The sequence below is a fragment of the Peromyscus californicus genome, unplaced genomic scaffold (genome assembly GCF_007827085.1).
Source record: "Peromyscus californicus insignis strain IS unplaced genomic scaffold, ASM782708v3 Scaffold_4__1_contigs__length_199733344, whole genome shotgun sequence".
Lineage (NCBI taxonomy): Eukaryota > Metazoa > Chordata > Mammalia > Rodentia > Cricetidae > Peromyscus > Peromyscus californicus.
The window spans coordinates 125,919,847-125,946,268 of record NW_026294562.1 but is presented as its reverse complement, the minus strand read 5'-3'; the positions used below and the strand labels follow the sequence as shown (position 1 = coordinate 125,946,268).

Sequence of the window (26,422 nt, the reverse complement as noted above, 5' to 3'; positions counted from 1 at the left end):
GGCGTCTAGTGGGCTGCTCATGGCCAGCTCCATTTCCCGGTTTATCCATCCTCATGAGACAGAATGGAGGTGGGAAGCTTGTTCTGTGGTCGGCCTGCATGGGGTCCACAGCCATGGCCCCACCCTTGTGCTCTCCCTCCTTATCTCTTTCTTGCTCTTAAACCTTTCCTCTGCAGGCCTGTCTCGGTGGGTGCTGCTTAGGATGACAGAAGGTAAAGAACTTTGTGGCCCGTTGTTTAAAGTGACAATCTCTTGGGCTGAGATTTGCTCAGTGGTGGAGTGCTTGCCTAGCATGCGTAAAGCCGTGGATCAAAGCAGACATGGCACACACCTGTACTCCAGCCCTTGGAAGTAGAGGCAGGAGGATCAGGAGTTCAGGGTAAGCCTGGGCTACATGCAGCCCTGTCTCAATGGTGGTAGGGTACATCTTTAATCTCAGAAGTCTAAAATGCCACTGGGATCAGAATCGGGGAGGGCAGCAGCTCTCTGAGTTCCAGGCTATCCTGGTCTACATAGCAAGTTCCAGAACAGCCAGAGATACAAGTGAGATCCTGACTTAAAAAAATTTATTTTTTATTTGCATTGGTATTTGCCTGCATGTGTGTCTGTGTGAAGGTGTCAGAGCTTGGAGTTAGAGACAGTTGTTAGCTGCCACGTGGGTGCTGGGAGTTGAACCCGGTTCCTCTGGAAGAGCAGTCATCGCTCTTAACCCATTGAGCAATTTCTCCAGCCCTGAGATCCTGATTTAAAAAAAAAAAAAAAAAAAAAAAAAGTGTCAGCTTTGTGGTCTTAGAAATCCAAGTTAGAGCCAGGTGTGGTGGCACACACCTTTAATCCCAGACAGAGGTCAGCCTGGGCTATGCCGTTAGGCCTTGTGCCAAATAAGTTACCTGAGAAATTGCACTGTACTTTCCATGAATTCATAATTTTCCCCCTAGGCATTTCTCCCTCAGTGGTCTGCCCCCAAGTTCTGTGGTCTGTAGGGTTACTGTGTTTCTGCTCAACCAAGGCCCTAGGCCACCTCCACCTCTTCATCCCACAGTGGGATCCCTCTGACCTGAAGCAGTGGTAGGAAGGACACTGACTTCTGCCTGTGTGACCATAAGCAGGTCCTCATGCCACTGTGGGTTCAGGTGGCTCTTCTAGAAAACGGATGCTTTCCAGAGGGTCCTGCTAACAGTCTCACTGAAATGTCCCAGGGTCTTGCAAGCTGTAATGCTAAGCAGTTATAAGACCTGTGTGTCACCCTTGTGTGCAGGAAGAACTGGAGAGTCAGCCTGTGTAATGCTAAGCAGTTATAAGGCCTGTGTGTCACCCTTGTGTGCAGGAAGAACGGGAGAGTCGGCCTGTGATGGGCAGTGTCTAAGACAAGGTGGAAGGCAGGAGCTGGGTGGGTGCTGGCTCCAGCTCTGCTGAGTGCTGTGGGCATCAGATGAGCCATTCTCCTGTCTGGACCCTCTTTTTTCCACGTCTAGAATAAGGTCAGCAAACACAAGCTCTCAGCTTCCTTAGCTCCATGAGGGGAGACTGAGTCAGGTCCTGCTGGTACTCCAAAGGGACAGGGCTCTTCTCCCCTCCATCCTCCCTCAGTCCCCCAATTGCTCCCCAGTTTGGGGCTGCACTATGCCTAGGAAACTGGGTCAGGGAAGCACCAGTCTAGGCCCAGGGGGAGCAGGCCTGGGTTCAGTGGAAGGCGGCCCATAGACGAGTCATCCCCAAGGTCTCCCTTGGCTTGTCCTGGGCAGAGAACTGGACATCAAGTGTGGAGTATCTGTGTGATCCCCTCCCTCTAAGCAATGGGAGAGCTTATGGGATGTCCTCTGGGCACAGAGCCAAGGTGGAGAGATGGAGAAAGAGTCCAGAGAAGGAGAAGGATTATGGGGAGCCCAGGGGGGCAGGAGGAGGAGGCTGAGTGCCAGACTTTGGCAAGGATGTGCCTGCAGGACCAGTTGGGTGGCTCCTCCTGCAGAGCAGGGCCGTGGGAGAGTTGTGACTGCTGCAGCCCGCCCGAGGACCACATCTGCCTTGGCTGTCACTCCACCCACCTCTGCCAAGTGGGTGCTTTCCGTGTCAGCCATGGGGGCAGGAGTAGACTGCAGGACTAGGGAAACAAAGCTTAGCCCTTTCTACCTGTTCCTGTCACAGGAAGGGCTGAGCAAAGATCAATGGAGGCCAAGTGGAAATTATTCCTAATTAAGATAAAGAGATCCTTTCCTTGTTCAAACCCCTAGATGAGCTGCTTGCCAGGTTTGCATAGCCAGGTCAGTTTGTTTGGGCAGGAGTGAGGTCAGCAGGCAAGGAGCTCTCTTCTAGAGCCAAGGCAGGAGCACCCAGAGTCCAGAGTTTAAGTTCCTCTGGGCCTGAGAGACTGCGCAGTGAGTGCCTTCATCTTCTCATGGCTGCGTGTGAATTGACAGCTTGGGAGTCTGAAGGAGGAGGGTGTGGTGGTCTGTTCTGAGTGGCTTGTCCTGTAGGTGGCACAGGAGGAAGGTTGGGTTCAAAGAGTTTACATTGGACCTCAGCTTCCGGTGTGCAGGGCTGGCAGTCAGTGGTCACAGCTCAGCTGGGGTTGAATGCTGTTTCCATACAGGAGAGGGGAGCAAGTGGACATCGTTCGTCTCTTCATTCCTGATGTGTTCATGGGCATATTTTGTCCTCTGTCCTCTGCCTGGTTCTGGAATTCAGCCGAGAAGAGGGTGAGCCCCGTTCTCCTAAGCTCCCACTCATTTGGAGGAGGCTGATAACAGGCAGAGCCAATCAATGCAGGTACCCCAAAAAGGGCTGCAGGGAAAGTAGACTGGGAGGTGTGAGGAAGGGGAACAGGACAAAGGAGCACCTGAGGAGACAAAGTGGTTGGGGAATGCCCCTCGGGGAGGTGACATTTGAGCCAGAGAGGTGTGCTGGGTAGGTAGTGCAGAGTTCAAACAAAGGCTGGGATGGCATGGGTACAAGGTGGAGTGCCAGGCTTCCTCCGAAGGTCTGTTCTGAGGAGACCAAGGAAAACATTGTGCTTTAAATTGTAGTTTTAAATTTAAATATATTGACAGATTCCGTTTATACATGAACAATATAGAAAAACGATGTGTGTGAAAGTCTGTCCCTTCCTTGGGGTGTTTCTCAGGTAGAGTGTGTGTGTGAAGTTTGACTTTCTATATTCTGACCCTGTTCAGTACTTTTTAGCCTCTGTCACTTTGTAGAAGGGAGCTCTTTTCCTTTTGGCTACATAGCAGTCCAGCTGTATTGTGGCCAGACACTGGCTCTCATATCATCTTCTAAGCAGAAACTTTGGATTGGTCCTCATTTTCCTTGGAAATCCATTCAGTGAATCCGTGGAAGCCTGTTATCATGTATCTTTCAAAGCAGGTATGGCAGTTTTAAATTTTATTAAAGTCATATATGCCTCTCACCATTATTTATTTTTCCACTAAATGCCCATTGCCCATTTCTCTTCCATGCTTGATATTATGTACATTTTGAAGCTTAGCTAGTATGATGGCACAAATACATTTCTTTAAAAAAAAAAAAAAAGCCAGTCAAGCAGCCTATTCAGGCATTTTCTTTTGACTGGGCTTTTCCAGAAGATCAAGGTTCTGCCTCCTATTGGTCTCCTAGGTTCAGCTAGGGATTGAGGGAAGGAAGCTCTGGGCTGTGTGTGCTCATCTGTGAAATGAGGCCCTTTAATCCCTGCCCAGCCCTCCCCTCTGCGTGCTGCTGTGTGCTCTGCCTGGGAAAGCATTTCTGAAAGGTCCTTTTCAGCTCAGAAGCTCCGGAACCTCAGGAGGTATGGTTTCTTGTAATAGGAGCCTAGTGTCTGAAGGCTGGAGCATTTGAATGAGTGGGGGCACTTCTAAAGGGCATCTTAGTGACAGGCAGGTGGCTTTGCCTAGGGGAAGTGTGTATGTGTAGAGCTTGCCTTACCTAGCTGGATTTAAGGGTACTTCACAGGGGGCTGGTCCACCCGCCCCGGTAAGGTAGTTGAGTTAGCAGGGTCAGCTCTTTTTGTACGTGGAAGGGTCTAGAAGGGGCATCTGTGGACTGAGTTGTGTGTTGTATGTTCCTGTGAGGATCCCTGTGTGTTTTCCTGTGGCAAGGAGATTTAAAAGAAGCCAAAGATGTACCGAATGGGCGCTTGTACATGACTGGGAGACAGAAAGAATGTGGAGACTGAAGGAGAGGGAGAGGTAGATCTCGAGGTCTGTAGAGAGCCAGGCTGTGCACATGGTCTCCTGATAGACCTTGTGGCGGAGGAGTCAGGGTGACCAGGCTGTGGCCTGGCTGCCTGGTGGAATGTATCCTTGCCGGGACTCAGTGCTGAGGCATTGGCAGAACTCTCCTGCTCTTCCCTTGAGTCCTTGTTCCCTCCCTTCAGAAGCAGTACTCAGTCTGGTTGTGTGATTGCTGCCCTAGACCCTTAGAACTCTGCCCCAGAGTGGGCACTTGTTAGGACCACCAATCTGACCTACTAGGAACAGACATTAGAGAGGATGGGCCTTGGTCAGGTAGGCAACAGAGGGGACAGTGGGGCCCCCAAAGTATTCCTGGGAGGCCTCCTGAAGTGTCCTTGTATAGCTCATGACGAGAGGAGGCTGATGGATGTTTCTGTGATTATGTCCCCATCTCCAGTCTGAGTCCTAGGTGTTTGGGAAAGGGGTGAGGGAGCGAGGCACTCGCCAACAGTTTTTGAGTGGACCCCAGCCTTCTGTCATCCCACGCTTGGCAGGCAGGATTGGCACCAAGTGGTAGGCTGGGTTGCCAGGCTTCCTCTCAGGCACCAGCACCCACTGGGGTATCTGTTGCAGGAAGCTGCAGTTGCTATTTTTATCAGTCCAGCTAGAACTTTGTATTGAAAGGTATAATTACAAGCAAATGTCAGGGTTTGTCTGGCTGGTGAGACTGAGGCAGGGCCACTGCACACTGCTCCCTTGATGTATAAAGCAGGGCACATCTGTACTTGAATACACCTACCCAGGTCACGGGGGCTTGCTCAACTGCTTCTGTGTCTATATTTTCTTTTCTTTTTTCAGACTGGGTCTTATTGCAGCCCAGACTGGTCTCAAACTAAACTTACTTTGCAGGCAATGATAACCTTGAACCTCTGATTCTCCTGCCCTTAGCCCTAAATGCTGAGATTACAGGTGTGTGGCACCATCCCCCATTTATGTGGAGCTGGGGATCAAACCCTGAGTTTTCTGCATGTTAGGCAAACACTACCAACCGAGCTGTATCCCAGCCCTGCGGTGTTTTTGAAGTATGGATGAGACCTTTGCAGAGTTCTCCTAGATAATTGCACCTGAGCACAACTGACTGCTCACGCAGTTGTGGAGGGAGCCTGGGAACAGAAGTTGGAGCTTTATTAAAATTACTGGGACCCCACTTGATGCTACTACCTGCTAAGCGCCAGGGACAGAGATGAAGTCCTGTTCTGAGCCTCACACCCAGACCCGAACACCTTACCCTTTGGATAAATCCCTGATCTGCATTCAATAGACAATGCTGTCCGCCAGGAGGCCACTGGGCCTCATGGGGTAGCCGCCTCTGCCTCCAGCTTCATTTTCTGTAGCTTCAGTTATCTGTGGTCAACTGGTTTGAAAATACCAAATGGAAAGTTCCAAAAAACGATTGACAAGTTTTGCTGGGTGTGATGGCTTCAGACTACCTTCAGACTAGCGATCTTCCTGCCTCAGCCGCCTTGGTTTTAGGATTACAGGAAGGGACCACTACTTCCACCAGATGGTCTCTTACTGTGCCTAATTTATAAGGTTCTGAAGATCAAACTCAAGTTGAGCAAGGACTCTCCTGACTGAGCCGTCTCCTCAGCCTAGAACACTGTCTTTACAGGGGTCGTGGAGGTCAAGTCCACTCAGACAGTTTCTTTCCTAAGGGCACATCTGTGTACATGTGCACATGTGTGCATGTGGGTTCCTGTGAGGTGAGAGGTCAACCTTGGATGTCATTCCTAACACGGTCTTCCTCCTCCTCCTCCTTTTTCTTTTTTAAATAGGGTCTCACGGGCCTGGAGCTTACCAAGTAGACTAGGCTGACTACTGGTCATTGAGCTCCAAGGACCTACCTGTCTCACCAGTGCCAAGATTGTATGTCCTCCCACACCTGGCTTTATGTGGGTCTTGGGATGGAACTCAGGTCCTCAGCTTCCATGGCAAGCACTTTTCCAGTTGAGTTATCTCCCCAGCCCAGGGCAGTCAGCCATTGCACCTGTAACCCCCCTGCCATGTAGGGTAACCTCTTCATAGGAAAAGACCACTGGCGGGGATCAGGGGCCCTGTCTTGGAATCCTGCCTGCCCAGGGCTAGTACTGATGGTGTGTTCAGGAGGACATTGTAGCTGGAGTTTTCCTGCCTGGCCCACAGTCAGGACAAATCTCTCTCACCTGCCAGTCCCACAGTCGCTCAGACTCGACCAAATAAACACAGAGACTTATATTGGTTACAAACTGTATGGCCGTGGCAGGCTTCTTGCTAACTATTCTCACAGCTTAAATTAATCCATTTCTATTAATCTATACCTTGCCACATGGCTCGTGGCTTACTGGCATCTTCACATGCTGCTCGTCATCGTGGCGGCTGGCAGTGTCTCTCTGACTCAGCCTTCCACTTCCCAGCTTTATTCTCCTCCTTGTCCCGCCTATACTTCCTGCCTGGCCACTGGCCAATCAGGGATTTATTTATTGACCAATCAGCAACACACTTGACATGCAGACCATCCCACAGCAGGACATCGTCAGGGGTGGCAGCTTTAGCGAACTAGACCAGTTCACGTGCTCTTGTGGGACATTTATTTTGCCACCAGATGAGAAAACCAGGCATCTCCGGCAGCCTGGGATCCAGAGCTAGGGACACTCTGCTCAGCTATCCTGTCATGCTGCTCGAGGTTGGCATCCCCACGTGGACTTGTGTGATTTATGGACCACCATCCAGAGCGGCGCTGGAGGTGGTTCTCCTCTAGTTCCAACTAAAAATGACTTTCATTTTTATAGATGAGGACTCACTCTATTATTAGCTCAGCTCTTCTCAAACTTACTATATAGCCTGGACCTCAAAATGATTCTCTCCCTCTCAAGTACTGGGATTCTGTGCATGAGCCACCTGGCTTAAATGATTAAACATGGGGCAGGAGAGATGGCACAGTGGCTAAGAGCATCTGCTGCTCCTGCAGAGGACCTGGATTTGGGTCCCAGCACCCACATGGCTGTCCATAACCATCTGTAACCCCAGTTCCAGGGAATCTGATGCTGTCTTCTGGCCTCCAAGGCACCAGACAAGCAGGTGTATATTCACATTCAGTCAAAACACTCATACACATAAAAAGAAAGTCTTTTAAATTAGTGCAAGCATGAAATATTGATTACACCTCCAGAAATACGGCTGACACAATTGTGCGGGTTTATAATAGCCCCTGGGACATCTCCATTCTTACTCCAGTGGGTAGTACTTTAGTCCACTTTCCATGACATGGAACCTATTGAGCATCCTGCACATACAAAGGGGATGCAGAATGATGCAGAATCTTGCTTCGGGCCACAGGAATCTATCATAAGAACTCAGCTGGTTATGGCAAAGTCACTACCTGGAGGGATTAGGGAATTCCTCCAGAGGAAGCCAAATCCCAAGGAGTTTTTGGTGTTACTTGGCTTGTTATACATCAGCTGTATTCTGTTATGAAAATCATGCATGCCTTCATAGTTTTCCCAATTGACTTTTCCCTAAGAAGGGCTAACAGTGTGGACTGATCACTCTCTGGACATACACATTCCAGGTATTTGGAGAACAGCCTCAGGAAAGGCTTTCTCTGGAATCAGATATCTCCCTTAGCCACTTTGAAGGACTACAGGAAACACCGCCTAGGTGGGCACCCAACTTCCAAGGATAACAGTGATAACAGCCCACGTGCAAGTCTCCTGACCTAAGGTAAATTCCACAAGGAGACACTGCCTAGGTAAGGTGGACGTTAAGTAATAGCTTTACACAATTCGGTTCGAACCCTCCCTTTATATACCGGGACTTCAAGGGCACGGGATGGAGAAGAGAAAAGAGAATGGAAGAACTAGATGGGTAAGAACTTGAGAGGAACAAACTGAGATGGGGAAGAACTAGATTAAAGGGCTAGAGGAGAGCACCAGAAGAACGAGATGGAAGATGAGGAAGAGCCAGATGGGAAAGTCCTAGCTGGGCAAGAACAAGGTGAAAAGGACCTAGATGAGGCGCTAGAGGAGAGCACCAGAAGAACGAGATGGAAGATGAGGAAGAGCCAGATGGGAAAGTCCTAGCTGGGCAAGAACAAGGTGAAAAGGACCTAGATGAGGCAGAATTAAGACGAGAGAATTAAGATAGAACTTAAGAGGGAGCAGTAAATGTAGATGTATCCAACCTTCTTATTAAATAAGAAACACAGAACCAATGCAAAGAAGAAAGCCAAGAGGTCAGAGCTAAGAGCTAATACCTTACCCTTCCTCCTGCGGTGGTCCTACCTCTCCGAACCAGAGCTACCCCTGTGTTAAAGTCTTTATATAGAGTTCCTGTCCTGCCTTCTCATTGGTTGTAAACCCAACCACATGACCGCCTCCCCACGGCCTGTCTGTATAGGCCTCCAGGTTTTCCATGATTGGTATTAAGATTAAAGGCATGTGTATCCAATAATGGCTGTATCCCTGAACACACAGAGACTTACCCAGCTCTGCCTACCAAGTGCTGGAATTGCAAGCGTACGCCACCACTGCCCTGCTTTCCTATGGCTTGTTAATAGCTCTGACCCCCGGGCAACTTTATTTATTAACATACAAATAACATTTTAATACAAATAAAATATCACCATAAGTAGATAAACAGAGAGAAATCAGGCAAGAAAGGAGCTAGGCACGAGAACAGAACTAAAGCTGTGTATATAGGATGTTATGCCAGGAATTAAAGCAAGTGGACTATAGAGCTCGGTGTGCTGAGATTCTATTTCCCCGAGAATAGTCCTCACCGTTAGTAGTTCTCTCTCCTGACCTCCTGGGATGTATAATATTAAGGCTGGTCCCTCTAATATTATATAAGAGAATCTGCCCTTGGAGCTGCAGACATAGATAAGTGCAGTAGGAAGTGGTCTGCAGTAGAACATGCCCACCATCAGGAGAAGGTCTCGGTGCTATAGCAGAACAAAGGGATATTCTTGTTATGAGAGACAGCACAGATGTCCCTCTTGGTATGGGTGTAGTGTGCAGTAAGTGCCTGGAAATACTTGAATTGATTTGGATTGATCTCAGCATCTACTATGTATAAGGTATGCTGAACAACTTAGGAAGCTGGGGTTGTAGGCAGAGGGATTTTGGGGGGACCTTGAGCTGGAAGGGTGGGAGGGGAAGAAACGGATAGGCTGTGGATCTGGAGAGGAGGAAACACATTGAACAAGGCTTGAACATCCAAGTTCATTGAAGACCTTTGAGCAGGGGAGGTTGACCATGCAAAAGCATCATGAGTGAGTGGCTATTTATGGGCATCCATGTATTTGCTATAAATATGCATGCATATGTAATTTCAGGAGGCCAGGGAGTATCAGCTGTGATGCCCAGGCACGGCCCCTGTACTTTGCTGAGGGAGGCCTGTCATTTGGGGAGAGAAGGAGGTGATGCCGTGCTGAGACACACTTCTGACAATGACAGGCGCAATGGGCCTTGGTAGGGATGGGAGGGTACCTGACCCAACCCCTGCAGCCCAGTAACTGCAGGGCGCTGCAGCCTGGGGAATAGGGGGAGAGAGAATGTGAGTGTGGGGTACAAGTCTCACAGCCCACAGTGCTTGGGATGGGGGAGGTCCAGGGCTCATCTGATCTTCAGTAGTGACTCCGGCCCAATCCTGGATGTGTGCATGTTAGTTACCTTCCCCCAACACTTCCTTCAGGGAGTGTCTGTAAGTTCCAGAGAAGGTGTGGTTAATGTGAAGGAGTTTTGCAAGCCAGTGTCAGCGTGAAGCTCCTTTGAGGGCCTCCAGATCCAAACAGTTTTCACAGTGATGCTGAGATATCATCTGTCTTGTTCACTTTCTCCTGAGTGCATAACTCAGCGAGCCAATATTTTCATGTGACCCATGCACCAGGTTACAAAACCCTGCCTGGGTAAATGATCCATTCAAGGTGCAGGTTGGGAATGTGGCAGAGTACAACAGTTCATTGATACGGTTCAGATTCCACACTTCAGTGACTCATAAAGAAACGGCCACTGGTCAGAGAAGAGAGGCCGTGGTTATCTGAAAAGGCTTTATCTGGGTGAGACTGGCTTTTCTTCAGGTACCGTAATCAGAACCACATAACTTAGCAGATTGAAGGCTACAGCAGATAGAATTCAGTCAGTGTTCTGGAAGTAATTCTTTCTTTCAGATTGATTTTATGGGAAGCAACTCTGCCTATGTGACTCTGGTGTGTTGGGGGTGGGGCATGCATGTGTAAAGGTGTGTACTACTGCACACCACAGACCTTTCAAAAGGGAGCTATCAGACCACTCATTCTTGAGCACCGAGGCTCTCCTGGCCTATGTAGCCAGGCCATCATGGATACTCCTGTCCACGGGAACTGAAGGAAGGTTACCGTGAGTGGCAATAAATGCTGGGGCAAAGGGCACCTAAGTCTCACGTAGAAAGATGTTGCCTGGTTGTTCTCCCAGAGGTGGTACCGGCTGCCTTCTGCATTGTACTCCTGTAGATGAGCTGGGGCCAGTGAGATGGCTCCGTCGGTAACGGTGCCCGCCACCAAGCCTAAAGACCCGATCAATCCCTGGGACCCACATGGTGGAAAATTAGAGACCAGTGCCCAAAAGCTGTTCTGTGGTTTCTATACTCAAACCATAGCACATGTGCTCCTAACCCCAAAGATATAAATAAATATCAATTTTTAATTAAGAGAGAAGGAGGGAGCAAGTGCAAGCTGGCCTTGGAGTGTGTGGTTTCGGGATGGGGAACCTGATCTTCATGGAAGCCAGGGATTGTGGGGAAGCAGGGCTTCTGGGGACAGAAGGCAGTCCCCCCCTGGGAAATGGCTGGTACTATTAATCTCATTCATTTTCTCTGCTGTCCTGTGTGTTCCCCGCTCCGGGAGGCTCGTCGAAATTGGTATCTAGGTCAGTGTGTTCTTAATGGCTCCATCTGTGGGGCCAGAGAGCAGGAGAGGCAGCCTCTCCCTGAGTATCCTACAAGGGTGTCTGGTGTGCTGTGCAGGGGCTGCACTGTTCTGTCTCTGCCTCACCCTGGCTAAGTGAGAGGAAGGCACGGATTTCACCAGATGGAAGAACCTGAGTGCTCAGGTTGCTTGCCTCTGTGGCTGGAGTAATGGTGTGCTTTCCACTGGCCTTGCTCCCATCTGGAGCTCCAGCTGGGCCTGGAGATCTGGCCTGAGACAGTGGAGGGGAGCAGGTGGCGGGATGTGGAAGCTGAGTGGCACCCGGTGCCTGTCTTCATGGACTTGAGTCTGTGCTGGCTCTTGTGGCTGCAGAGGCCTCTTTGTAGGGACAGCAGGAGCATGGCTTGTTTGGGTGGGATCGCATGGCAAACGGCACTTGCAAGACAATGAGACATCTGCCATCCTTCTCCCAAGAATGTATCTCAGGAGAAAGCAATAATTCAGCCAAAGCAGCGATATTTGGGTTTGGGGTAAAAATTAAAATACGAATCCCTCAAAGCCTATGAGAACAGTTAGGAAAGTGTCCCATGTGTGAAGTGGAGGTAAAAACAGCATGAAAGAGTATTCCGTAACTGCAGTGATTTGAGTTTTAGTGTTTTACATGGGGCTAGGGAGCGGACCTGTGCCTTGTGCCCAGCACCCCTGTGACAGTTTAGAAATGTCTGTTTGTGGTTAAGAGCAGGTTTTCTTGTTGCTGCCTCTTCTAAACCCCCTTACAACTTCCTTCCAGAATTTACCTACTCCATTTAAGTTTAGTTTGAACATTTATGAATTTGTGCATGTGTGTGCGTGCATAGGCATGTGAGGTCTGAAGGCTGCTAGCAAGAGATAATTCTCTTCTTCCACCATGTATGTTCTGGAAATTGAATTCAGGTTATTAGGCTTGGCAGCAAGCATCTTTACCCCGTCTAAAAACTAACCAACTTTGTATTTAGACAGGGTCTTACATAACCCAGGCAGGCCTCAAATTAGATATGTAGCCAAAGGTGACCTTGAACTTCTGATGCTGCAGCCTCCTATGTCCAGTGCTGAGAATATAGGTGTGTGCTGTCACATGCCAGCTTATGAAGTGCTGGGATCAAACCCAGGGTCTTGTGTGTGCAAGCCTTCTGCCAACTGAGCTGCATCCTCAGCCCCTGTTATGTTTTGAAAGAATTCTGTGTTTGCATGGTTTGTATGTATGTCTCTGCACCATTTGCATGCCTGGTGCCTGAGGAGACCAGAAGAAGACATGGATCCCTGGAACGGTGGTTACAGACGGTTCTGAGTTGCCATATGGGTGCTGGGAACTAAACCCACATCTTTTGGAAGAGCAGCCAGTGGTCCCTCCCTCCCATTTTACTACCCTGGGTCCATCAGTATCTGCTTTATATGTAGAAAAGAGGGGTGTGTGTGTGTGTGTGTGTGTGTGTGTGTGTGTGTGTTTCAAGAATGGGCTTTTGCCCCTAAGTAGGAGACTGCCCTACCTGCCACCTCTCTCTCCACTCACCTCCATGGAAATTGTGGGTTCAGGAATATTGTTCTAGAGACTGTCATCTTCAATCTCACTCATTACTGTCACTTTGTCCTTTATGGTGGAGCTCCTGAGTGTGCATGTTGGTCTAGGCAGGATACCAGGCAGGCAGAGGTGGACACTAAGGGTCTTGAATCAGCATGTGGCTGAGCATGAGGGTCTGACAGCTTTTATACAAAGCTTATTGGTGAGAAGCTGGCCAATTCCACACATCCTCGGGTTGGTGTGAAACTCTGGGTAACTGTCCCATCCTGTCCCTAAGGCAGCATTTTAAACAGAGAACACAGTGACCAGAGGCAGCTTCCTACTTGCCACTGAGCTCAGGACAGAAGTGAATTCATTACTGCCATGGATGTCTTGGGGCACAGGGCACACTCTTCAATGTTAATTGTCCTAACTAGATAGAGCCTGGGTGAGAAAGGTTGCTTTGTGGGTGGAGACCCGTGTCCTGATACCAGAATCTGGTGACATGCCAGGCTGAGGCCTGCCTCTCCCACACTGTGGTTCAGGGGGAAAGTTAAGTGAGACCCAGAGTCTAATGTCACATTTTCCTCAGCCTTGTGGTGTTGGGGTCACATTGGGGAGGTTGTAGGGACCCAAGCCAGAGACCTGGCTCTGTCCCAGTCCCTGTTGGCCTTTGGATAAATTTCTTCACATCTCTGCCTGCTTTCCCAACCTGTGCAGATGTGATTGCGGTGTTAGATAAGTTAGCACACACAGAGCTCTCTGTCAGCAGTTCCGTCTCGTCGGAGTTACAGACAGTGGGCGAATGACCGGGTTACACCTTCTCCCTTCTCTGGGCCAGTCAAGCTGTGTGACTGGTTTTGGCCACTGAGATAGGAACGGAATGGTGTGTCCTTCCAGGCCAGGCTCTTAACCACCACTGCCATGGATTTCCCTCTGACACACTGACTGGTGGCTTGGTGACTGCTCTCTTTGGGTCTCTGAGAGTGACCCAAAAGTGAGTTCCATAAGATGAAGCAAGCTTACCACAGCCCCGTGGTTCTGCCAAGACACCACCATCTGAGGGGTGTTTGCTGCGATGTAACCTCACCCACCCCGACTAAAACGGGTTGTACCTGGGTCTTGGGATGAAAACTTCTGTCAAATGCTCAGCAAGAGAGGGCAGTGGGGGTAGGGACTGGGGAGAAAGACAATGTTACATCATCCTCCCGTGGATTTACCTATATGTGTGTATGCCAAGAGTTGAAGGTGATTTATTTTGTGGGGAAAGAGGGGACCAGCAGGGGGGACGGTGGGAGGGGCAGATATGAGCAAAGTACAGTGACGTGTGTGGAAAATGTAGTCATGAAACCTATTGTTTCTTTACATTTTACTTACAAATTCTGTAAGCACAAGGTGGCCCTGGCCACCTGGCAGTTACAAGTTGGCCCCTGCCTGACCAGAATTCCCTGCGGATCCTTTGCAGGATTGCCTTATTCTCAGTTGGATTTCACAGGACTTGACCTTTTCCCTCCTGCTCTGTACCGCCCCTGAGAAGGCAGAGCTGCTGCCTTGGGTAAGGCCCAGCAAGGCCCACGGCCTGACCTGTTCCAGGCTTCCCCACTGTAGTGGAGAAAGCATTTGATGGCATCCACCAGTGTACGAGCCTGCCCAGTCTCAGTTGTAGTCAGCCTGGAACTATCAATTATGGAGGCTGATGTGGCCGTCCTTCCTCAAATAGACATACCATTGGCATTGGTGGGTGCTAAGTGAGGAGGTTTGGGGTGGGGCAGGGTGTGACTTCACATTCTTGTTATCTCAGCACCTGGAGGGTGAGGATTGCAAATTTGAAGCTAGCCTGGGCTACACAGTGAAACCCTGTCTTGAAAAGGACAGGCTGTGATCATTTACCTATCATAAGGCAGTTCCTGTCTGCCTTCACTTCCCAAGTTCTGGGAAGGGAAGTTGGGGTGGGAGGTAGTGTGTAGGGCTCACCTGTGTGACCTCACTGACCAATATGGGGGAATGATGTCAGGGGCATGCCAAGGCCATGGTACCACAGCACAGTTGATCTTGACCTCAGTAGCAGATAGAAGCTGGCCTGTCCACCTGTACATGTTACAGGTTCTGCAAGCAGGTCTATTCTGCCCAGTTGGTGTGAGCTCAGGCGTGAGTGTTAGCTTGCTCTGCTGCCCTTTGTGGGAGACTCGAGGTAGGGACATTTGGTGACCTGACAAGGAATTATATGTATTACCAAACACCGCTCCTCAGTCCGTTCTAGACATATGCCCGTGTCAGCCTGTTCCTGTGGGGCAGGTGTGGGCCAGGCATGGCAGGAGGTGTGAGCCATGAAGCCAACTGAGGCATGGGCACATCTCCCTCTTACTCTGATGACTTCACTTCCAGCTTTCCACAAGAGCCAGTTGTGACTTGTGCCTGTGATTCAACCTTCAGGAGGCCACCACCGAAGATGCTGAGGGAGACCCTGTCTCGAAAGCAAACAAATTCTTTTATAAAATATGCTGAGGCTGGGCACTTGGGAGGCAGAGCCAGGTAAATCTCTGTGAGTTCGAGGCCAGCCTGGGCTACCAAGTGAGTTCCAGGAAAGGCGCAAAGCTACACAGAGAAACCCTGTCTCGAAAAAAACAAAAACAAAAACAAAAAAATAATGCTAAGAACTTATCTTGATGGTGCAGGCTTTTGATCTCATTACTCAGGAAGGAGAGGCAGGCTGACTTCTGAGCAAGCATAGGCCTCTGAGTTCAAGGCCAGCCTGGTCTCAAAAGACACAACCAACAATTGAAAAGAAAACCAAAATAAAATGTGTATACAGTCAAAATATAAACACTCTGATCAATTGAATTTTAATTGATTCTGTTTTTATTCTTCGCTCTTTTGAGATAGGGTTTCTATGTAGTTTCTATATAGCCCTGGCTGTCCTGGATCACTATGTAGACCAACCAGGCTGGCCTCACTCACAGAGCTCCAGTTCCGCCTGCCTCTGCCTTCCAAGTGCTAGGATTAAAGGCATGTGCCACAGTACCCAGCAAGAAAGGCAGCTCTTCTTTTTAAAATGTCTATGAGTATGCCATGTGTGTGTTGGATCCCTCTGACACGGGAGCTACCTGATACGGATGCTGGGAACCGAATTCAGGTCCTCCAGAGGACCAGCACACTGCTCTTAACTGCTGAGCCGTGTGGGTGTTTTGCCTGCGTGTATTATGTCTGTGTCCAGTTTGCTCTCACGGAGGCTGCCAGAGGGCATCAGATCCCCTGGGACTGGAGTCTACACAAGGCTGTGAGCTACCTTGGGGATATTGGGACTCAAACTCAAGTCCTCTGGAAGAGCAGCCAGTGGTTTTAACTGCTGAGTCCTCTCTCCAGCCTTCATTTGCATTTCTAAATGTAAAGCAGGCTAGTGCCTTTATTTGCAGGGAAAGGCGAGTCTTGATTTTGTGGTATGGGGTATAAACCAGGGTCCTGTGGGAGTTGGGCAAGCACTGGGTACACTGAGGCCCCGCCCTTGTGAGAGTATGTGTTATAAGTGTGTATAAAGGGTTTGAAGGTGGGCGTGTCTGCATGAGGCCCAGTGTGTCTGCTCATCTGCTTGTATCTAGAACGGTCTGTGGTACCGGTGTAGTCACAGGACTCATGCTTTATGCCCAGTTAAATGTATCTGCTTAGTGAGGGTTCTGAGTGTGTCCCACACATTGACCTCCACCTCTGGAACTTTCTGTGGGACTGGGAAGGTGTCTGTGCTGAGCAACACTGCCTGGGCATACCTCCCATACCTCAGCCCTGATGTCCTTCATTGCAGTTCCAGGAGTGACCCACACCCAGCACACTCAACCAGAACCTTCCACATGGCTTTTGAATATAAAACTAGTACAGTCATTAAAAACTCAGACTTGCCGGGAGTGGGAGCAATCCTTTTATACTAACACTGGGGAGGCAGAGGCTGGCAGGTCTCTGAGTTTGAGGACAGACCGCTCTATAGAGGGAGTTCCAGGACATAGCAGGGCTACATGGAGAGGCCTTGTGTCAAACCACCAAAAACAAACAAACAAACAAACAAACAAACAACAACAAAAACCAACACAGATCGGAACGCCTGCCCGTTGGTTCATTCAGGACAGTGTAGTGACAGCTGGCTGAGTAAACGGGGAAGCCTGGGCTGTTGTGAGTGCAAGTGTGTTCTTCTCATGGAACTTCCGAAGCACTGTAAAGTGCCACTGTTTTTATTGGTACTTTATTGTTGAGGGAAAATGCCTCGAGGTAAATTAATTTTCCCAAGGCTACACAGTAATGGCTGAGATGTCTTCAGGGTCCCTGTTCCTAACCAATGGCATCAAGGAGTTTGGATCTTTATTCAGGGTCATGTTGCCAGGCATACCAGTACCTGGAGCTCAATACCCTGTTTTGTGTGTGTGTGTGTGTGTGTGTGTGTGTGTGTGTGTGTGTGTGTGTGTGTGTGTATGCATGTATGTACATATGTATTGTAGATCCCGAGATGAGATGGAGTGCTCAGGTACCACAGCAGCCAGAGGTGTGTGTCACAGGCCTAGTCCTGGCAGAACAAAGCTAGTCGCTGTAGGACAGGGTGAGGCCCAGGACTTTCTTGCCTGCAGTATCTTTGGGGATGCAGGAAGGCAGGCTTGGTTCCCTAGGGCCGGACAGAGGAGGGGAGGGAGAGAGTGGGGCATTTGGAGTTGAGCGTGAAGAGGATGCAGTTGCCCGTGGGCATGAGCTTCGCCCTGACGGGTGTCATTCTCCCCGCAGGTCGGTGCACCATGTCCGTCAGTGTTCACGAGACCCGCAAGTCTCGGAGCAGCACGGGCTCCATGAACATCTCCCTCTTCCACAAGGCCTCGCACCCTGACTGCGTGCTGGCCCACCTCAACACTCTGCGTAAGCACCGCATGTTCACCGATGTCACGCTCTGGGCTGGGGACCGAGCCTTTCCCTGCCACCGGGCCGTGCTGGCGGCCTCCAGCCGATACTTTGAGGCCATGTTCAGCCACGGCCTGCGGGAAAGCCGGGATGATACGGTCAACTTCCAGGACAACCTGCACCCCGAGGTGCTGGAGCTGCTGCTGGACTTCGCCTACTCCTCGCGCATCGTCATCAACGAGGAGAATGCGGAGTCGCTGCTGGAGGCCGGTGACATGCTGCAGTTCCACGACGTCCGGGATGCGGCGGCCGAGTTCCTCGAGAAGAACCTCTCCCCCTCCAACTGCCTGGGCATGATGCTGCTGTCCGACGCCCACCAGTGCCGGCGACTCTACGAGCTCTCCTGCCGCATGTGCCTGGTGCACTTTGAGACGGTGCGGCAGAGTGAGGACTTCAACAGTCTGTCGAAGGACACGCTGCTGGACCTCGTCTCGAGTGACGAGCTGGAGACGGAGGACGAGCGTGTGGTCTTTGAGGCCATCCTGCAGTGGGTGAAGCATGACCTGGAGCAGAGGAAGGCTCACCTGCCCCTGCTCCTGCGCAGCGTGCGGCTGGCCCTGCTGCCCTCGGACTGCCTGAAGGAGGCCGCGTCCGGGGAGACCCTCCTCATGGGGGACGAACGCACCAAGCTCATCATAGATGAGGCCTTCCGCTGCAAGACCAAGATCTTGCAGAACGACGGCGTGGTCACCAGTCCCTTTGCCCGGCCACGGAAGGCAGGTCACACGCTGCTCATCCTGGGGGGCCAGACCTTCATGTGTGACAAGATCTACCAGGTGGACCACAAAGCCAAGGAGATTATCCCCAAGGCGGATCTGCCAAGCCCCCGGAAGGAGTTCAGCGCCTCGGCGATTGGTTGCAAGGTCTATGTGACGGGAGGTAGGGGCTCTGAGAATGGGGTCTCTAAGGATGTCTGGGTATATGACACTGTCCACGAGGAGTGGTCCAAGGCGGCCCCCATGCTGATTGCCCGCTTTGGCCATGGCTCGGCTGAGCTGGAGAACTGCCTCTATGTGGTGGGGGGACATACATCTCTAGCAGGCATTTTCCCCGCCTCTCCTTCTGTCTCCCTGAAACAAGTAGAGAAATATGACCCCGTGGCCAATAAGTGGACTATGGTGGCCCCGATGAGAGACGGTGTCAGCAACGCCGCTGTGGTGAGCGCCAAGCTGAAGCTCTTTGTGTTCGGAGGGACCAGCATCCACCGGGACATGGTGTCCAAAGTCCAGTGTTTTGACCCCTCCGAGAACCGGTGGACAATCAAGGCCGAGTGTCCCCAGCCTTGGCGATACACGGCAGCCGCTGTCCTGGGCAGCCAGATCTTCATCATGGGAGGTGATACAGAGTACACAGCAGCCTCAGCCTATCGCTTCGACTGTGAGACCAACCAGTGGACTCGGATTGGGGACATGACCGCCAAACGCATGTCCTGTCATGCCCTGGCTTCGGGCAACAAGCTGTATGTCGTGGGAGGCTACTTTGGGACGCAGAGGTGTAAGACCCTGGACTGCTATGACCCCACTTCAGACACGTGGAACTGCATCACCACCGTGCCCTACTCTCTCATCCCCACGGCCTTTGTCAGCACCTGGAAACACCTGCCTGCGTGAGAGGCACCTCCGGAGCCCAGCCAGGTGAGGAGGGCAGAGGAACCCCACTGGCTGGTCGGGGTAATGGTTGCTACATCTCCTAGGGAGGGTCCGATGAGCAGCAGGATAATGGGATTTAGGGATAGGCAGCCAGTTCGAATCCTAACTCTTCTGGCGCAGTTATGGGCTTGCCAGTGGGAGGGGGAATATCTATCTGTCTGCTGTGTGAGCTAAAGGGATGAAGGAAGGCCTTCTGTGAAGTAGGCCTCCGTTCTGTGAGCTCTGCCTACCGTGAGTGTATGAAGGCACAGGGAAACCAGAGCCTGGCTGGAGGAGAGCCAAGTGACTCATCAGGTGCTCCTTGGGGTGCCGCGGCATGGGAGAGACTCTAAGAGACAGGTCTGCAGTGGCCGAGAGCCTGGGGACCTGGGGACCGGAGGGAAGGGCAGAGGGAGGGGTCTGCCCCTGTGCTGCCCTTTGCAGGCAGGAGGGAGGGTGCCAGGCCAGCCTGCTAGCGTCTTCTTGGGAGGGGCTGGCAAGGTTGGCGTGTGGGAGCCTGAGCTTTTATGGCCGGGTCCTAGGAAAGTACTACCCCTTGTCCCTTGCCCCAGTTCAAAGTCTTTACAGGGGTGAAGCGTCGGGGATGGACTCCCGCGGGCTGAGATGGGGGTGGGTGGGTGTTGGTCTACTGAGAGCAAGAAAAGGAGGCCTTGGAAGGGGAACCTCCCGTCCTCCACTCAGCTGGCCTCCTGTCTTGTGCTCCTGTGGCATTAAGGGACCCAGTCAGGAAGGTCCTGAGCCTCAGTGAGCCTGTGGGTGCGAGACAGGGCTCCTGAGCTGGACCTGCTTGTGGACTGAGCTGAGTTCACGCTAAGTCAGATCCTGCTGAGCCTCCAAGGCTCCTCGAGGGCCCGCAGACCTCAGATCTGTAAGCATGGAGCAGCTGGCTCCTGGCAGCACTTGGAACAGGACTCCGTTCTCTTGAAGACTTTTGGGTTTGTTTTGTTTTCGTCTGCTCCCTTAGCTCCCTTAGCTCCCTTCTCAGGGAGAAAAGTGTGACTGGCAAGTATCTGGGGTCCCCCCCCTCGGTGGGGGTGGGGGGTGGGGGGTGGGGGGTGGGGCAGCAAGCTTCAAAGGGGTGTTGTCATTCCAGTACTGTTGTCTCTTCCTGCCATTGATGACTTGGGAGTGCGGCTTCACCCGAGGGGCGGAGTCACCTGCGGGGCGGAGTCACCTGCGGGGCGGAGTCACGTGCGGGGCAGAGTCACCTGCGGGGCAGAGGCTCCTCATGCCTGAGTCCCTATTAGCCTCAGGAAGTGGGGGCGGGTGCCTTACCCTTCCCAGCAGAGGCTCTACCCTGTCACTGCCCTGTGGGAGGGGCAGCTGGGCTGAACCTGGTCATGTTTTCAGGAGCTGTCTGCTTTAGATAAAGCTCACACGGGCCTCTTGCCACCGACACCCTGTTGGCTTAACTTCCAGAGTCTCGGCGTTCTCGTGTGGGCAAAGGGACTGGAAATTGTCACACAGTTCTCGGATGCTGTGAGCTGTGAGGTCCTTTTATGTTCCTGGCCCATCCCTACAGTTGTCACTCCTGTGACTGTGTCCTGAGTCCTGGACAAGCTTTTGTCACCAGCCTGCTTTAGATGATGGAGTGGGCACAGAGAGGGCGGTTGCTCATACCCAGTCAGCCCCAGATTCGGGTAGCACGCGTCCCCACGGTGGTGGTGAGTGTCCCCACGGCCTTAGGCTTCCTGAGCATCTGCTGAGAGTTCAAGTTTGCTCCTAGACTTCAGCTTTCCCTTTCTGGGGGACCACAGCAGTCTGGCCACACCAGCAGCCTCTCCTCCATCTGGACAGCCCCTCCTGGCCTCTGTCCCCAGGACAGACCCCGAAGTGTTCCTGCTGTCTGCAGGCCCCTCCTCTTGTCAGCTTGTTTACGTAGGTCATAGTCTCTGGGTTCTCTTTAAAGACGAGACCCACAACACATCAGCAGGACAAGAAGCTGATAATGCAGGACAGGCCGGGCACTCCTGGGTACTGGGAGCCCTCTCCACCCTTAGTCCCCATGGCATGTGGATGAAACTCAGCTACAGACCAGGGCCTGTGGTGTGGGAGGTGAGGAGCCCAGGATAGAAGAGGGCCAAGCACCTTAATGGTCAAGGCCAGAAGGGGCCAAAACACAGCATGCCTGCTACCTCCATGACATTCACCCCAGCCACCATGGCACGAACCAATAAGCTGTCCTGGGATGCCCAGCCTGGTACCTCACCCAGGTCCCCTTCCAATGACTCTGGCCCTGCTGATCCAGCCTTGTCTGCCAGGTAACCAGTAGGAAGGTCCTGGCAAGGTCCACCATCCCTGGTCCCCTGGGAGTTCCACTTGTGCCCAGTTTCGTTTTTTTTTTTTTTTTTTTTGGTTTTTCGAGACAGGGTTTCTCTGTGTAGCTTTGCGCCTCTCCTGGAACTCACTTGGTAGCCCAGGCTGGCCTCGAACTCACAGAGATCCGCCTGGCTCTGCCTCCCGAGTGCTGGGATTAAAGGCGTGCGCCACCACCGCCCGGCTTGTGCCCAGTTTCTATAGATCTACTCTGCCATCCTTGTAGGCTCCAGGGTAGTTCCGGGGGCCACAGCAGCAGGCCCCTGAAGTCCCTGCTTACTACTCCATGATTCCCTGTTGCCCCACTCTGGACACATCCTTTGGTCTTTTTCTTTCCCTCTGAGTACCCCTCAAAGCTGCTTAAGTAAGCAAGGCCCAGTCTCCCATGTTCTTCTTCCAGCCCCTCAGTGCTGCAGACAGCTGGTCCACTTAGCCTGCCTGCCTTACTACTACTACAAGGAACAGCCCAGAGCAGGACTGAGGGCTTCCTCCAGCTTTTATGGATTGGTCTAGCTGGCGGGAGAGTGCCTTGGGATGTCCTTCAGGCAGCGGTCACTTGTGCCTCTGTGAGACCTGAGAATGGAAAATGACAGCATGGCTTGAAAGTACACTCATCATCTGCAGCTGGATCCTCTTTTCAGCTGGAGGATTGATTGTACTGCACAGATGAGAAAACCAGGCTCCCGAGAAGAAACTGACAGAATTAGGGGCATAGACCAAGACTGTGGGGTGAGCCAGAGGACAGTCACTGGTCTGGAGCCATCACAGCAACCACGGAGGGTGGCTCCCACCATCCTGTGCTCATAGTTAGGGGCCCTCACCCTGGTTTTGAGGGACACATTTCAGCATATAGGACGCTGGGGTGGGCCCTGGCATTCACATTGTCCCTCTCTGTGGTGCTGTCCTGCCAGCTAGGCCTGTCTTCCGAAGCTGGTAGGAAGCCTCAGTCCTTGCTCTGGTTATTGAATTGTAGTAATATGGCGGCAGGATAAAGTGGGCCAGCAGTCTGTGCCCCTGGGATGTTCAGGTTGGCTCTCTTACAGTATCTTAGGACTGTTAGGGGCCTCAGGACTGTGCTGGAAGAGCAGCAGCCTTCCTGCCCTGCCAGTGTCTAGGAGATTCAGGACCTCTGGAGATGGCGGAATTCCTGTGGCTCAGCACCGGCCTGCCTCTGGGAAGTGTAGCAGCGATAAGGGCGTAACGTCCGCGGAGCCCCAGCACTGGCATGTGTTTTTGCTCTGATGTTTTTGTAAACACACAGAGCTAAGGAAAAGTTCCCTGTGCTGGGGTTTCACACCTGTCCAGCTCACACCAGTGTACAGGTTCCACAGTTCTAACCCTAAGCCGCCAAGCTTTCTGACCGGTTTTGCTTCCTGCGATGCCTGCATGAGGAGGAGAGAGCTCAGCACAGAGCCTGCGAGTTCACGAGCACCTCCAGCCGCGCAGAGATGGGGACAGAGTCTGTTCTTCCTTCACAGCTGCTCCTCCCTGCCGTAGGGCCACCTGGTAGCTCCGGTATACCCAGCCCTGGCTGCCACTGGAACCGCATGGATTTCTGGGATGCCTGGGAAACAGGACCTGTGGCTTCCCTCCTCTCTCTTACTTCCTTTGGTTCCTCACCTCACTCTTCCACTCCGGTTTCTCTGCTGTGTCTTGCAGAGGGTCCCAACTCGATCAGCTCAGGAGTTATAGCCTGGCCACCACCATTTCCTAACTCACATGCTCAGCCGCATCCTCCTTAGGGCTGGCCTAGGGTTTTGTGGGGGTGCCACTGGGGTTCAGCTGTAGCAGTGATCACACATGTAATAAATCAGCGTTTCCTTCTTGCTTCAGGGACATTCTTCATGAAGCCTTCAGCAAGGGGTCTGGTTCCTGGATCCTTCTCTGGGCAGGTAGACATCCACCGCCTTCATTTCCAGGGCAACCACTGATGCTCCCAATGACTGAGGACGCAGCAGGGGATCTGAGCTTCATGGCCCCAAGGACAGTCCCGCCTGTTCACCACTACGTCCCCATAGCCTGTCTCATGGCCTGGCAACTAGAAGCTGTGGTGAATTTTTGTTCAGGTCACAAAAGAGCGTGCCTCTTGTCCAGAGCCGGTCACCTGCCCTTCATCACCCCTGCCTTCCTCCCAGATCACAGACTGTATCTGTCTCCTGTGCCTGGCCCACTGGCCCACTTTCCTTTACATTCTTAAAAGTACCACATTTTCTCTTAGGACCACCGTGTTCCTTCTGATCTTCCCCTCCAGCCAACTGCTGTCCCCCCATCAGTTCTCCTTCCCGAACTCCACACCTGAATAAAATAAAGGTCCAGACTGTTAACTCAGTGTTAGAAGTTCCTTTTTGTCTCCAGCGTTTCCCAGTGCAACCACCATGCAATTGTTTGTGTAAGTCTGCAGTTCCTCCAGGGAAGGTGATACCGAGGGACCATAGCTGCATTTGCTCCTGGGTCTCCTGTGTGAGGGAGGGAGCGCAGTGACGGATGAGTGTGTGCCTCCCGCTGGGTGGCAGAGGTGTCTCTGGTTCCTGAAATGTGCAGGCTGGCCACACTGGGATGCACAACAGAGCCTTATCTGCCCCGTGTATTAAGGTGTCAGGGTCTGAGTCCTAGCCCTGGGGGCTCTTGAATCTAGCCAGGCTAGACAGAGCAGTGTGGCCATTCATCTTCTCCCTGTGTTTCATCCACAGGCTGCGTGGTTCTTCCCACCTGGGCCAGAAGCTGACCACACCAGCTCCGGGCAGCAGCGGCTCAGGCTGTCCTGAGCTTTAGGCAGAAGAGTGAAGATCTCCAACGTCTGTGCTCGGGCTTCCTAAGCTGCCAGCGGCTTGTGTGGAGAGAAGATTCCAGAGGCGTGGGCTGTCACCAGGAACTCTGGACTGGGGGATGACATTCACGCAAAGCCTTGAGGTCACTGCTGCCAGCCAGGCCTGGCAAGGGCTGGCAGGGGAACAGCAGGGGTCCCTTGGCACCAGCAAACACAGCCTTTGACTGCTGGGCTGCCTGTGGGAGGTGGCAATGTTGTTCCCTAGTGTCCTGGACATCAGGGAGCAGAGTGCAACTGAGGACATTGTATAAAGGACAGAAACCCACAGGGCAGCCCATCCTATGATGGTACCCACAGGCTTTTTCAGCAGATGGCACCAGACCCCTAAGGCCAAGGGGAATTTTCCTCTGTGCCCATTGCCAAGCACTAGCCCGTCCCTCTAAGGGGTGAGTTCCAGGAAGCTGCCATGGATGTAGGACAGGCATTGGTGACCCATCAGACACTGCTGAGGGTCCCCCAGCAGGACTCTGGGCCCCAGGGAGCTGGTAGAGCCTATTGCCTGCCCTCCTTGGAGCCATAGGAGATCAGTAGGATATACCTGCCAGTAGTACTGGGCTCCTTCTCTGGAGACCCAGCTGCCCCTGAGCAGTCATGAGCCCAGTGTGGCAGAGGGACCCAGATTGGGTTTCTGTCAGTGTGGGGTCTAGTGACAAGGCTCCTGTCACACCTGCTACCCTCCTTGGCACCAGCTGGCAGCCTGCATCCTGCCTGTTTGTTCCTTGAGCTCAGAAAGAAGGATCCGAAGACACTTCCCGAATGTGTTTCTCAAGGGTTCCTCACCAGTGTCCCCTGCAGGAGGTTCGCAGAGGCCTTCTGATGCCGCTGTTGACACCAGTCTCCTCCCTTGTTTGGCTAGCCCAGTGTAGGGAGGACAGGCACTCCCGTGTCTGGCACAGAGTGGGCAGGGTGCCTAGCCAGTGGCTTCCCAGGCCATTGCTGTGTCAGGATGGAGCATGCAGAGTGGGTTCTGCCATTGGCAGAAAGTGGAGCCATGGTACAGACCAGTGGGGTCAGCGCTCAAGTCCTCACAGCTCAGCCTGGTGGTATTGGTGCTGTGGGTGCTGATTAGAGGGTAGGACTTTAGGGCGGGGCTCCCGATGAATGTGCTCTGGGAAGGAGCCCAAAGTCTACTTCCTGTATGTGACTTAGGCTCAGACTGGCCCCCATCCGTGGTCCAGCTCACTTTCTACTCTATACCTGATCTATACCGATGCTGGAGCCTTTCAGGGTCTTGGCTTGTAGACTAAGCCATCGGGACTAATCACTGCACAGCACAGAGGACCTAGCCACGGTGCTTGTCTGAGCATAGGTGTTGCTTTTAGTAGTTTCTAACTTAATAAAAAGTGAGGAAGTTTCTGACTTTCCTTTTGTTCTAAACCTGCTGTGGCTTCGTGAGTTCCTGATCCGGAGTCTGCCTGTCTGTGCCTGCTGCCCTAACTTTCTGTTAGGGCTTTTTCCCCTTAATCCTCTGTGTTACAACCAGTTCCATTCAGTAGGCCAGCTTTGTGCACCATGGGCCCAGGGGCACAGTTTTGTGAAAGCCACATCAGTGCTGTGAAGGTGATCGTGGTTAAGTCAGCCAGAGACTGCTGGGTCACAGCACCGCCCCAAGGGCAGTTGGTCCTCAGGGCTTACATTAATGCCCTATGGGCTGCTTTCCTTCCTCTACTGTGAACTGTAAACCCAGGAGTATGTGCTGTGCTGGTTAGATGCGGCTGCATGAGGTGGTCTAGCCTCGGCACCCCTTCGTGGCTCTCACCTTCAGTGGCGTTCAGCAGCATGCAAACTCCTAGCGGGAAGGACGTCAAACAGCAAGTGAGGCACTGTCCCCTTGCTCCGACTGGAGTCATCCATCATTCCACTGTATGAACCAGGAGCCTCTCAAAACTAGGTCCTCCTGGGAGATGGCTCAGAGGTCAAGAGCATTGTGCTGCATTTGCAGAGGACCTGGGTTTGGTTCTCAGCACGCACGTAGTGGCTCCCAACCATCAGTAACTCCAGTTCCTGGGGATCCAGCACCCTGTTCTGGCCCTCGTGATCACCAGGAACACATGGCAC

The 26,422-nt window shown here is 52.2% G+C and overlaps 1 protein-coding gene across 4 annotated transcripts in view; it reads left to right on the top strand.

Annotated features, from left to right (window-relative positions):
- Positions 1 to 25,741, top strand: part of Klhl25 (kelch like family member 25) — a 28,651-nt gene extending 2,910 nt beyond the window's left edge. For 2 of the 4 annotated variants that reach the window (XM_052712112.1, XM_052712114.1), the window contains exons 2-3: positions 17,402 to 19,206; positions 24,228 to 25,741. In XM_052712112.1, coding sequence (XP_052568072.1) covers positions 17,413 to 19,182 — 1,770 coding nt within the window. In that variant the 5' untranslated portion in view covers positions 17,402 to 17,412 and the 3' untranslated portion in view covers positions 19,183 to 19,206; positions 24,228 to 25,741. Of the gene's footprint in view, positions 1 to 3,663; positions 3,782 to 17,401; positions 19,207 to 23,370; positions 23,862 to 24,227 lie in introns of those variants that run through there. The other 2 variants (XM_052712113.1, XM_052712115.1) reach the window with 2 other exon arrangements.
- Positions 25,742 to 26,422: the final 681 nt, after the last annotated feature.